This window comes from Lipophrys pholis (genome assembly GCF_963383615.2).
Source record: "Lipophrys pholis genome assembly, chromosome: 9".
In the NCBI taxonomy this organism is placed as follows: domain Eukaryota; kingdom Metazoa; phylum Chordata; class Actinopteri; order Blenniiformes; family Blenniidae; genus Lipophrys; species Lipophrys pholis.
Window position 1 is genome coordinate 14,468,706 of NC_137639.1, and position 14,398 is coordinate 14,483,103.

At 41.9% G+C, this 14,398-nt stretch overlaps 1 protein-coding gene across 1 annotated transcript; it reads right to left on the bottom strand.

Moving 5' to 3' along the window:
* Window positions 1-8,915: 8,915 nt before the first annotated feature.
* On the bottom strand, window positions 8,916-13,572 carry tent5ba (terminal nucleotidyltransferase 5ba). The gene is made up of 2 exons (XM_080471277.1): window positions 13,187-13,572; window positions 8,916-10,726 (listed from the first exon to the last, which is right to left on the bottom strand). Exons 1-2 carry the CDS (start codon window positions 13,334-13,336, stop codon window positions 9,698-9,700), a joined length of 1,179 nt encoding a protein of 392 aa, XP_080327403.1. The 5' UTR covers window positions 13,337-13,572; the 3' UTR covers window positions 8,916-9,697.
* Between the last annotated feature and the right edge of the window lie 826 nt (window positions 13,573-14,398).

Genomic DNA, 14,398 nt, shown 5'->3' on the forward strand with positions numbered 1-14,398 from the left:
TATAATGTAGCTGGCTGTTTCCAGCTCTGATCAGATGAAAACCAAAGGGACATCCAGGATATCCGCCTGTCCTCAAGAGGAAAGACGCAGAAGTAAAACAAAAAAGATTATGAAGATTATGTATCTGTGCCCACGGAGCTTTGGAAATCTGGTTATTGTGTTACATCACCTGGCTGAAAGCCAAAGGTTACGGTTGTCTGACACAGGAAACCTCTTCAGAGTCGTGTCACTCCTCCGAGCTGAACCCAGACCAAGTGTAGAAAACATTCCATTTATTAGCAACATTGAGACTAAAGTGAGTGTCGGGTAAATCACAATAAAACATAGCAAACAGAGAACTGTAACTTGTTGAGTGTTTTGTCTCAGCCTGAACGTGTGTACGTGAGCGTGCACTGATTAAGAGTTAAAAAGAGGACAAGCCAAACAATCATTTATATCTTTGATGATCCCTCTATTAGGAGTTATAGATCATTTAAAAAATAATAATTGTATAATAATACAATGAACCGCTCGTCCCAAACTTCCCAAATGAGGGCTCCATGGTTCATCCGTGATGAAAAACATTCATATAAAAGCTCAGACAGTTAATATTGTAGGAAACAGCCTATCTTCAAACATACAACATAATCTAATCTACTCATGTCAGAGTCACTGGACACTGAATCTGTGATTACTTTGTAAATAAGAAACAATTTTGTTCTGAATTATGGTGGTTCCGTTTTTTGAACAAATTATCACTTGGGGGTATTTTTCAAGGAAGTCATTCAATGAAACATTTTCAAATGATGTTATCTGTACTAGTCACTATTTTAAGAACTTTCCCTGAGGCTCATGCACACAGACGTACCAGAATCCTGCTTTATGTAGGGCAAACAGTGTTGTAGCTGAATCAACTGGTGAATCTCTAGAAATATATTAAGAATATTACATACATTTTGAGATTGCATTTTGTAAACAAATACTGAGATTAATTCATAGTGGGAATTAAAAAGGCCCTAAAATGCACCCTTGGGGAACACCACAAAAATGAGGTATATACAGATGAAGAGGTCAATTTTTATGCTCATTTTCAGTCAAAAAATCACAAGTCTACACTTATTGCTTGGTTTTTGTTTTGTTTTTTGAAAACAGATATATTGACATGTCAAAATGGCATTTCTTCTTTCTTCTTTGTTTGTTGTTTTGGTGGTCTGTTGTTTGTTGTTTTTGGTGGTCTGTGGTGCGGCCTGGCTTTAGATAATGACCTTTAAACCCCGAAAGGGTCTACCTCACTTTTATTTCTTTCAATAAAAAACCTGACAGACAGAACAACACTTAAAATCACCAAGGAATATCTGGAACATATGGTAATCACAACTTCCTGCTTCTCTCCCTCTGACTGTTTAACAATTGCGGTTAAATATTTGGGAAAATATTCAGGTAATAAAGGAAAAAAGCCATTGTGTTCATGCTGGAGAATAAAAATAAAACATTTATCTCTGGGTTTATTATTATGTCGGATGAGAAATAAATTCATTGAGGTTAAATATGTGATTTAGTTTTATTATCTTGTATTTTTAACCCATAAACTCAAGTTAATTTTCTTTTTCCACATAAGCTGGGCTTTGTTTCTTCCTCAGACAATCTCTGTCCTTGATTTCATTGCATGTGTTCAACATTGATGCATTTTCATGTGCTAATAAAAGATGTACGCTGGTAAATTCCTCTGCTGAAATCAGTCAGCCGACAATGTTTACGATAAAACCTCAAGATCAGTCAGCGGTGTTACACTAAACCTCATAGCAGCTTTCCAAAGTGTGACTAGAATTGGGGGGGAAATAAAGTCAAAGGTTTTATTACATTAACTAGAACATTTCTGAAGGTTTTCTGCAGACATGTGGAATGGTATGGTGTCTTTGTTGTGGTTTCTTCTACCATTACAAATGTGTAATGGTAGAGGAATGGCCAAGGACAGTGACAAAAAGTGAGTGTATAGGATGGGTCTTATGAGCAGAGGAACAATTTCTCTACAGGGATTAATAAAGTCCTTCGTCCCAATTGTCTGTGTTGATACATGCTGCAGATGGACATGGTTTGGAGGTGAAAAAATATGTCCCAGTAGTGAAATTTAGACTGGCAAAACAAATCACTGATTTATGTGTTTTGGCGAGTATTCATTTTCCATCTGATCTCAGTTTCAGATGCAGTTGAACTGCAGCTGAGTAGAAATCTTGGTTTGCAGTGGGGAAATTGCCATTTTCAAAAGTTCTCCAATGATCTTGGAGCAACATCAGGACGTGGAGCATTAACAATGAATTAATATCAACAAGAATGGAATCACCATAACCAGATAGCGTAGTGAACTGATAGCCAATAGCACTCCCAGCGGGAGGCAGATTGCGGGGGCTGAGCGGGCAGACGGCGGTGACCGTGTGGAGCTGCTATGAGACGTGTGGAAAACTTGAAATGTGGAACAATGAATTTTACTGGGCCCTGAGTAAACAAACCCACATCAGATTGGACCCAGGTCCTGGTGCATGAGTCATCCTCCTCCTGAAAACCCCACAGGGAGATGTTCAACACCAGTGCTGATGAAGCACACAACCAAGTCCTTCTCTCAACATTCCGCTTCCTGCCCCGGTAAAGGAATGCAGAAGGGGGACACCAGTGAAAGGAGCCTTCTTGATGGACTCCACATGGCACCCGACTGGTGGGAAGGTTAAGACGATCTGACATGGTAACCATCAGTTGAGACCACTTCTGAAAACGCTTCAGATGACTTCATGTGACGAATCTGAGAAGGTAAACACCACTTTACCATGATTACAGCAAGGAGAACACAAGGTCCACTACTGTGGGAATGCTGATTATATCACACCACCCTTCTCAACAAATAAATCTTTGTCTAGTTTCGTGAGTGTAAGAGGATCCAAATCTGCATTTTCTTGAAAAAACAATTAAGCCTATTTTAACTCATTTTACAAACTTTTTCTCTATTTCTTTAAACGTCATATCTTAGCAAGTAAAACTAGTTGACCTTCCTCTTCATCAGACTGAGTCAGGAGCCATGTTTAAATCCATATGCACAATTGGACATAGGAAAATGATCTGTAATCTAAAGAACACGAGCACATGGGAAGATTCACAAACACATTTTGAGATCCCTCTATGCTATATACATGGTATTCCTGTGCAGTTTAGTTGTACATATATCTGGAAATGTTACTCCCCTGCAATTACAGACACAAGATGACCACTTGGTATAAACACTTTGCACATGCCTCAAGAACCTCAAAAAACCACTAGAGGTGCCAGAGGTACCAGAGGTGCACAGCTACGATTTTTTTGAAGTTTCCGTGAACTTTTTCTTTGTGTCGTGGATAAAAACAGGTTCCGAGAGATTCTGTTTCTGTCCTGCTTCTCTGGTGTGGCTGAAAGCTGAGAGCAGCTCAGAAGCTCCATGCAGGAGGTGAATTCATAGCCACCAAGTAAACATTGATTTACTTTTAATTCACCTGTTGAGACCACTACTGTGCCCAACGTGAAGATATAGGCTAGACTACCAATGTGGAAAAGACATTTTGTGAATAAACAATATTGTATCACCATAACAAGAATTCAAAAATAAGAAGAACAGAAGGGAAAAGAAAATCTATCAAAAGTCAAAATCCAATCCGAGCTCTTAACATAACAGAGAAGCTATTTACCAGAGGTTGTTTTTTCTTTTTTTTTTGCTGGTGGTTTTCAAGATTTCTGTTCTAACAATACAATACACAGTCTCCACAAAGAAAATTAGGGCCGTCACATAAATTCTGTTTTAAGCGACATAAAATTGCTTAAAAGCCAATCTTCTCGAAATGTGACGCTGTGGCTCCTCTTTTCTGCAAACCCCCTGGGTTTTGTTAATCAAAACGTGTTTATTGTTTGTTTCTTCTGTTCGCGCTGATGAGCGCTGCTTATGAAAAGCGCAACATTTTTTACATTTGCGACACAAATGAAGCTGGACCCTCATCATTTTGTCCAATCTTCAAATATTTGTTGATAAAGATAAGACCCAAGCTATAATTTCTGTTATTCATTTGTTTATAGACGTACCATAGGTTAAAAAAGGTCACCTCTTCAACAACACACTTAAAAATACTTGCAGGTTTTTCATCATAGTTCATATGTGTATGTTCTCAGTGCCATATTAAAATAGATCATTTTGATGTATTGCTTTTGTTAGAAAGAGAAAGGCCTTTTTTGTTTCCCACATCCATTTTATCTTTACATCAATGTAAATTGTGTGGCATGACGGTGACGTAGAGTTTATTTCTGGTTGTCTGGGTGGGCGTTTGATAGTTAAAAAAAAAAATTTGATCTTCGCCACAAACTGGAGGTTGTCCAGTCATGTTCTCATAAAACCAGTTTTATAGATGAATGAGCTGGATACTAATTTCTACTTTTGACTCATTTTAATTCTGGCTGGCTTTTTTAATTTACACAGGAAAAGACTTGTGCTCACGTATCTGGAATCTCTCTCTGAACATGCTTCAGTATATAAATCTTAAAACCAACAGCATCTGTTGTTACCACAATAAGAAAACATAATGTGAAATATAAGATGTTTAAACACTCTTAAACACTGTTTAAACACTCTGCCATTCTGTAATTTCCTGTGAGATTTACACTGTAATTTCAGTAACTCACTGGCTCCTTGATTGAACGATGATGACGATGATGATGATACACTGAGCAGATGGTCCCCTCTCTGACTTGATAGTGGTTGGACGGGGACAGAGTGGAGGATTGGGTTGGGCTTTGCCCCCCGCTCTGTGGTTAAACTGTGCACACTGCTGCCATTCAGTTGGCCCAGCTCACTGGATAAAGTTAGGATTGTTTGTCAGCCGGCTGTAATGCCAGGAATGCTCAGCGCTGGCTCCCCCTGTGTGCGAGTGTCCCTCACACTTTTAGCCTCGAGAAGTCTCTGCTCTGACACCCAACCCTCTGTGAACCCTGAGGTGAAATGACAGGCTCTATTTCTCTCCTGTGAGCTATCTTCATGCCATGATGTGCACACAGATTGCTTCAAATTACTCCGCCTCTCCCCCCCTCCCACCTCCCCCCCTGAAGAGGCTGACCAGTCTGCAGGACTGCACTGGTATTTTGTTGTTGCCTGCCCCATCTGGCCATCATGACATCACTTTCTAAATGAGAGCACACACACACACACACACACACACACACACACACACACACACACACACACACACACACACACACACACACACACACACACACACACACACACACACACACACACACACACACACACACACACACACCTTGTCTGGTGATTCACATCTTTGGGTGAACTGGTGTCCAGCTGCATGCCAGTCCTGCTGAGAGTCAGCATTATAGAATTCTTTTGGATAGAGTTTAAAAAGAAAGTAATCACAGCGCTGATCACTATTAACGATGTCACAGATATTAACATTATTAAAAAAAAATGTCCGGCTTTGGGGATTTCCATGTTTTCAGATCAATGGGATCAGTTAAATGATGACAAGCATTTTGTTAAACAGTGAAAACCAAATATACACAGTAGTAATTTTAAGGTCCCATATTATGTAAAATTCCCTTTAGAATGGTTTTCTAACAGTAATATGTATCCCCATAGCCTGTGTATGAGGCCCTAGTAGTGAGGAAAGTCTGTCATCGCCCTCATTTGTTTGCTCCACCTTTTAGCCAATGCGTGGTCACACAGGCAATCAGAGATTTTCCCTTCATGATGTCATGCAAGGAAATAACTACTCCCTCTGGTAGTGGATACTGACTTTGACCCTTTGACCCAAAGATCACTGATATAGTGAATATATTCAATATGAAAAACCTTCAGTTACCCTTACAGTTAGTTAGCAGGAGAGAGCTATTTGGTCATTACTGTAACAACACATACCACCAAAGTAAGTGATGTATTCAGACACACATTATTTGTAACTAACCATTCTGAAATGTTCTGCTGCAGCTGCAGAGTCTGAACTCTGCGACTTCAAATTCAAAATCTGGTTCAAACAAAACACGGTTGAATAATTGCGTTACTATGATCTATAGCGATAAATCAACCATAAACATTAGCACATGGTACTAGAGAACCGCGTCTTCTCTCGAGGAGTGGAGTGGAGTAGGCGTGGACACACACATCTCATTGTACAATGCAGAAACAGCCTGTTCTCACTGGCGTTCACTAGAGGGACTTTCAGATTGGCTGGAGTTCAGGACCGAGACTGGATTTGGGGCAATGCACTTTGAACTCAACGTTGTTGGACCTCTGACCCCAATGTGAAATTGATGTAAAACCTGGATAATATGGGCCCTTTAAACCCCTAACAGGTAATGTTGCATAAAGAAGAAAAAAAACTTATGCCACAGCTGTATGGAGGCTTTCCCCTGGTGTGATGGACTTGCGGACATTTCTCGGCGCTCTGCCCCAGCAACACAACACAACAACACACACACACACATCTAAAGCTGCACTGTCAGCTTGCTCCAATCCCGCAGCACAACAAAGACATGTGTTTCCTTTTTGCACCCTCAGGATGATGTCACATCCACAGAGGCATGTGCCTCTCGAGTGCATCTTAATTCGAAACATCTCCATGTTCTGACTCAGAGCAGTGTGACTTGGATTGAGTCTTAAAGGTTTGTCTTGCTTCAGTGGAGACAACACAAAGAGGGAAACAAACACAACAAACAAAGGCACAGAGTGAGAAACTCCCTGCAGGATAATGGGTGAGTGGGACATTATAATCGCTCCCTTGGGTGAATAAACGCTTTCCTGGGAGAGGTAATAGCACACATACCAGGCCAGGGTGAGTTTGATTTGTGTTGTGGCAGGGAATCGTGAAATCTCTGTCATTACAGCGTCTCTGTCCTGTCATCACTCCGGGTTCACACAGCCCACACACACACATACACACACACACACATTCAAATTAAAGACTGAATTAAACGTCTCACACTGTTATCCGTGGGATAAAATTTCCACGTCAGTCTTCCAGGAATTGCAGATGATTTTTACCATCTATATTTAGAATCCGCCGCATGTTTAAAGTATTTTGGAGTATTCCTATTGACCCATCACTATTAGATTACTGTATTTGAACTTGACTTATGTCCAGCTACTGTAAGAAAAGTAGCAAGAAAACACTTGACCTCTCCTTCAGAACACTGATGACTGATAAAGACGGTGTTGCAAGATTGGATGCTAAATTCTCATCCTCATAACATCCTCATCAGGACTGAGTCGGACCAGCAAGGAATCACTTCCAACATCCTTACAGCTAAATTACAGCCAGACTAACCATTCAGGTCAGAAGTTTTCAGTGTTCTTCAAACAGTTTCATCCCTTATTGAAGCCGGATGCTGTTTCTTTTTGTAATAGAAGAAAGTATAATCATGTTCAGGAACACACCTAAGAAGACAAAGAAAGGCAAGGGCTCAAATTTTCCATAAACTATGACTGAAACAGCGGATGCAGGTAAATTGGAAAAGCTGATTAGTGAAAGTGCTGTCATTTTGATCCTGCGCACAGCATTATGGAAAAGTCATGATGACAAACTTGCATGTGGATTCATGTCACAGCATTTAGAGATTTAACATTAAATCCTTGGTTCGCTATTAAACACAGTCTCTGTCAATCACACTCACTCTGTGGAAGAAGAAAACACTGCCTCCATATCTGCTATTTGTTTTTTAAATACTATCCATTTATTAACTATGTGCTTTCTGGAATCAAGCCAGCTGACTGTGGGTGAAACACAGGGTCACTGAACAGGTCATTAATTCTATTAAACAGCTAACACACAGAGATTTATGCAAGTGGTTAATGTGTGGATAGAGGATAAGGTCCTCCTGGAAACCCACATGCACAGGGAGAACATTCAAACTCCACATTTATAAGCCCCAGCTGGGTTCCTCTGGCTGTGACCTTACTGCTAACTATTACACCACCTTGCATAAGATACCATAAAGGTTTAAATACCAACAGTGCAATGCATGTTACTTGTTTGATGTTATTCTCAGGGAATTGTCTCTGAAGCACAGCACAACCAACCAGGAAGGTCACAAAATAATCAAGTTTTTAATCTTATTTTGAGGGAGACTGACATAACTTAGAGTTGTGTTTAATCAAAAGCTGAAGAAAACTTGGCAAAGGAATAGAGCCCACTAGATGTTAAAGAAAATGTTTGAAATATATACCATATGTGCGAGTGATTGAAAAACATGTAGTTATTATTGGCTCTGTCACCGTTCTTTCATGAAGTGATACTGTGGCCAAGACCCTGCCTACACAGATTTCTGTACAGATATGACTGAGCCTATATCTACATTTCACTGAAGGGGGAATGCCAGTGTGCGAGTACCGTGAGGCAAAAATGGACCTTTTTATTCTCCATTTTCAGAACACATGAAATTACTGAGCCAATCGAGATTTGCGAGGATCCAAGGCCTGTTAATAATTTATACGTAGTGCATCATTCTCGGGCTCCGTCTTGTATTAATCTTCATCATTCTAGCTGTGCCTATAAAGATTTGATTTTGAGTCAGACAAAATGACACGGATATAGTATCAGTCAAGGAAACAGGGCTGGGTTTCCAGTGGTAGCATGGGTGGGAGAACAAGCCGGCCTTTGTTAAAAAGCTTTAGTATCACAGAGGAGAGAGAAGCCATTGTGCTTTAGAAAAGCCTCCTTATGGTTCATGTCCTCAGATAGTAATGGATCCTCGGCCCCAGTTTAACAAATGCAAGTCACTCCAGCCAACAGTATATACATTTCAATGGCCCTGGTTACTGGAAATGAACCAACTCCTTGTCATTGGATTATCAAGTGTAGAGCAAACAAACATGGCTCCCTCCCACCCATATTGAAGAGAGGAGGACAAACACTCATTCTATGTCCGAGTTCGCAGCCAAAGCCTCTCACGTTTATCGAAAGCGCGCAGTTTACTGTGGCCTCGTGACAATATACAACTCAATTGTACTGAGCTGTGTCGCAGCTCAGATAATGACAGGTTTAAACTAAATGTAGCCCTTACAACCACAGATTAAAATGTCAACAATCATTATAGGCCAAAGTTAACATAAAATAACCACAATACAATAAAAACTGGAGGTTTTTTTCCTTTTTTTTTTTAATCTCACAAAAATGAATGCTTCTGTTCTTGAAAAGAGAGACGGCGTAACCTAGAAAACACTTGATGCACAGTTCTCAGTTTACAGATGTTTTCAGAACATTTCATGCTTCATTTTAGGCACTTGGAATTATAACAGCATTCCCTTTCTGAGCTACAAATACATCTTTGGTCCGGTAGGTAATTCAAAAAAAAAAAAAAACAAATTAAGCCAGAGTATAAAAATAATACCAGCTTCAATGTCCTCAAAAATGTATTTCTGACAATGGTTTTCAAAAGACATCTTTTTTTTTTTTTTTTTTAATACTTAAATAAGATATTATCGCTACATCTCAGAAATGACCAGCAATCTTACAGATGTTTTGCAAGAGAAACAACTGAGGGAAAAAAAAAATTAAATGCATGGGCTCAATCAGATGTACAGCAGTACAGGATTGTTTTAGTCAAGTCACATTTGGCAAACATGGGTCACTGTCGGGTTTTCAGTCCACTTCGCTTGAGAGATAGAGCGCGGACACGCCATCCTCTGCGCTCGCATACCACTTCAGCTACAGGGCAGCCACGTTTGATATGAATTACTGCACAGCGACACCTGGGGCGGTTGCACATGTGCAATATAGTAGTTGCTGAAGTTAATGTCCTGGACGTACGGAGCCGGCTGGTAGTAACACGTGACATTCGTTATGGTGGGGATAGCATTCTGCTCAGCCAGCACCTTGAGGGCCAACATGGAGATGAGGCTGAGCGTCTGGCGCCGCTCATGGCCCATCAGACACACGGTGCTCTCGTTCACCACGTGGTGCAGAGTCATCAGGCACTCGTACCGTTTGTGCTCCATCCCGGCAAAGTGGTTTTGCAGGTAAGCCTCCAGCTTCCTTTGCTGCTCGCTGATGTCAGGGAAGTCGATGAAGAAGCGCGAGCACATGTAGCGCTGCATCTGCTTCATGTCCGCCTCCGAAGAGGGCCTGAACCCTCGTACCAGCAGGTGGCAGTACTTCAACAAGCCTCCCCCTCTGATTTCTTCAGGGCTGCGTGTGGCTATGGTCCTCTGACATAGGTGGTCCATAGCCTCCTTGAAGTCCCCGTACACGCTCTCCCCGATCACAGTGGGGTGAAAGCTTTCAGACATGGGCGTCTCCGAGCAGCGGTCGAACAGGAGCAGAGAGTCGAGACAAATCTGGAAAGAGTCCACGCTAAATTCGAACTGCCGTCGTAAAGAGTCCACAAATTTAAGCTCCACATTCTTTCCCGTGTTGTTAGACAGCGAGATGAGGCTCCAGCGGTCTGTGTCATTGCACACTTTCACCAGTTTCTGTACGTAGGCCTCTTTGAGGGTCAGTGCCGTGATGCGTTCCTTAGAGACCCCAGCTGGCAGGAAGTCCAACAGGCAGTCCAGCACAACGTCTTTCACCAGACGGAAAGCCTGGTCATCTTTCAGCGACACGCCAAAGATCAGGTCGAGGTCCTTGTAGCCCAGTCCGGTGTCCTGATGAAGCACGTGGCTAGCAGCCGAGCCGTTCAGCCTCACATCTTTAACACAGATGCCTCTCTCCGCCAGCCTCATTCGCACCACCTGGTCAAGGAAACACACATATATTACGTTATTACTGAACAGCAAGTTCTCTGTTAAGAACAAGAGAGTTTCTTTTGTTTTTTGGAGTTCCAAAAATGATGTCCACTACAAGAGGAAATCAATGTTTTTGAAGTACACGCAAAATGTCATATCAACACCATCAGTTGCAGTCAGTTCTATTCTGTAGAGTTGGCATGTCCCCCCAGGTTCATACCCCTCTGAGGCAGACTGTCCCACCATGTCAGGGTCAAAAGAATCACAACATTGACCACAGACAGACAAAATGTAAAACTCTGTTCAGGGCCAGTGGTGCCAGACATCAAGGACAATCAGGTCAGTGGTGAAATGGCACCAACTCAGGTCTTCAAGGGTCAAAAGTGTTGCCCTTCCTGTGGCTCAGTGACCTGCGCAGTGTTTAAACATCTGCATCTCGCCTCAGTGCGGCCACATTTGAAGAGGACGACCTCCAGCTGACAGGGAATGTCCACATTGCTGCAATTAAAAGATCGAATCTTGAGTGCAGAAATAAGACAAAGATTCATTTGGCCTGCGAGCCCCAAGAGAAACGGTTGTCTGAACATTTGGAAGTGATAAAAGAATTGAGGAGTCCACAAGCTCCAGCCTCGGCTGGTTATTTGAGGAGTGTGTCATCGTAATTTTTTGTATGCAGAGCACACTGACTTAACGTCACCACATGAAGCAGAGAGTAAATATGTGCCTTCCTGACTGTGTGCATTAGCTGAACCTACTAAGCACATTTGTACACGGCAAATAAGCATAGATAGTTAAAAAAAATAATAAAATTTTTTTTTAAAAGGGCAGAACTTTGGACAACAAATTAGTCAGTAGAGCCGATATGCAATCCTCAATCTCCTTTCTAGCGCTGACCTGTCAGATTAGCGTCTATTAACTCTCTCTCCCATGGTGATCAGATAACATGACGGCTCTATTTATACACACTGGGTCAAGCTTCAGACAAACACACTTTTGAAAGCAAGTCAACCCTTTACCCACGAAAGAGTAGAGGAACAAAACCGGAGGAGAGGTGATTTAGCAGCAGGAGCACTGTAACCACTCAGCCATACGATGGAGCAGATTGGGTTTAAATTCTAAACAGAAGTAAAAGGGACGTGCTTCTGTACCGTCCTGATACAGAACAGCTACATTTAAAGTTATGTTTGTATCTGTGAACCAAATGACAAACTATTAAAAACCAACGTCCAATCTCATCCAAAGCAGCTTATGTTGGGGGGTTTTTTCTTCTTCCTGTAATTTAATAAGATTTTACAAAAACACAGGAGAGAAAATTGTCCCCATAAGTTGTCAAAATAATCTCTGACAGGAGCAACAGCAGGTGCTGTTGTGAAAAGACTTGCAGTTTAAACATTAAAACTCTTTAAATTCTTTATGATGCTTCCGTGGATGTGACAAGAGTGTTTATCCTCGTAACCACGCAGCAAGACGAAGGTCCAAAGTAGCAAGAAAGGAGAGGCACAATTAACAAAGTAAATAAAATCAAATTTTAACTATACAGCCTCATAGCCTGTGTCACTCTTAAGGATTCTTGTTCAGCCTGCTTCTATCCGACAATGATTAAGGCTTTAGAAAAATAAAATTAGATACAGGGCTTCGTGAAGTCTGAAAGAAACATAAGCGCTTCCACATTTGGGAGTCAAACCTGCATTTAAGCCTTCTGTATGTTCAGTGGCGCATTCATGTTTCCACAACCACAAGCATGAAGTGCTGGGGTTTACATACTTGGTGAGCTCATCTCAAACATGTCAGTGTGTGTCAGAAGAAATGGAAAAAGGCATTGTGCCATGGCAGTAAGTTCATTTTGAAATCTGAACAAGGCATTTTCTTTGCACTTCAATGCACCGCCAGTCATCAAGGGACACCACAGGGGAAGTGAAAGGGGATCCAGCCAAAGTGCATAAGAGGCATCTGTTTCTTTCATAGATTGTGGTATATTCCTCACTATGGATCCCCCACAAGACTGTTTGTGTTGATGGACAATATTGGCCATTAAATTACGAGTATTACACATACTGAAGGTCATCAAAACAAGAGTGACGCACATAGAACTCAAGATATTTCACAAGGAAAAAGTTTGAAGAAGGAAACAAACTTTAAAAAATATATATATATATGGTTGAATGTGTGATGACAAAATACAAGCAGCGTACGAAAGTTCCATTCAGTGACAAGAGACCACCAGGGGTCGTTGAGGGGTTTGCACACGAGTTAAAGACGCCAGAAAGTAATGTTTTATTTAAGTATGCAATTACATGACAAGTTATTAACGAAACCGAATGTTTAAACTGGACAGTTTCAGTTAGATATTTCCGAGATTAGACGTAATTAAATACAAAATTTTATTTCACTCTGACTTGGGTTTGCCCTTTGCAAAATGGCGTGTAAATCTAGGAATAAACTAAATAAGTTGGAGAAAGTGTGTACCTGGACGATCTGCCGGGGCTGCACGGACAGAGTGGGGAAGTTTCCCCGGCCGTGGATGGGGATGGCCTCCCCCAGGATGGAGTCCAGGCGCTGCACCTGATCCCAGGACAGCACGCAGAACCGCCGACTGTGATCCGACGCACCAGACATGGTCAACTTCAAGAAAATGCGAAAAAGAAACCTCCCAAACAGAAAAGAAGCAGAGAAGATGAGCCGGCGCGTCCTTGTGTGTGTGTGTGCGCGTGTTTTCTCCCTTCAGCAGCAGCGGCGGTGGTGGTGGAGGTTATTCCTGAGTGGAAGTGTGTCTCTGGTGCGGAGGTCTGGGGATCAGCTGCAGGTTCCTCCTCAGTGTGTGACGCCGCTCAACTCCCGTCAATCCGCAAAGCGCCGATTCATAAGGAAGGTCCAGAGGGTTTAGAGGCTGCTCATTACCATGAGCGCTCTGATTGGCTGTTGCCTCCGGCCACTGATTATGGAAACACCCTGCGTGTGACGCATTGACAGACTCCTCTCCTCAGCTCCAGCCCCCTCTGGGTTTTCCTATGATCATTTCAGCTTGCAGCACTACTTGTTAGACAAACATCCTCATTTGTCACTTCATGTATGTACTTTATGATTCGGTGCCGGCCCAAGCCTTTGTGGGGCCCCGTGCGAACCTTTGATTTGGGAGACCTCCTCACGCCACCTCAATCTCACCTCAGCTAGATTACTGCCAACGCTGGAGGGTTAAACACACATGTTGCACTCATTATCAGCTAAATAAATTGCCATAGTTTTATTTTTGCCAATCTCCTTTCATTAAACCTCTCATATCCAAAGCATAGGCCTACTGAACTTGTTCAAGAAAAATAACAAGACATAGCACTCTGAACTACGGAAGAGTTTTAGGGCCACTGAAAAAGTCGAAAATCAGAGTCGAGATGTTTTTTTCTCACGGTGGAACAAAAAGTCCGTCCATCCACATGCCAGCGCGTGTCACTGCTTCCTCAAAATGCAAATCAGGCGGTTTAATTAAGTGATGAAAAGCTGCTTCAGGACAGAATGTAGCTCATAAAGAAGGTGCAGTTATCATTAGTATCAGGATTATTAAGAGACAGAGCAGCCTGCTGCCTGGTTCCGTCGCGGAAGTTCGTCGAGTTCGAAGGACAAAGGCACGGATCCTGGGCTGCTTATTTAAATGTGTTCTTATTAATCAAGGAAACCCTGTGTAAA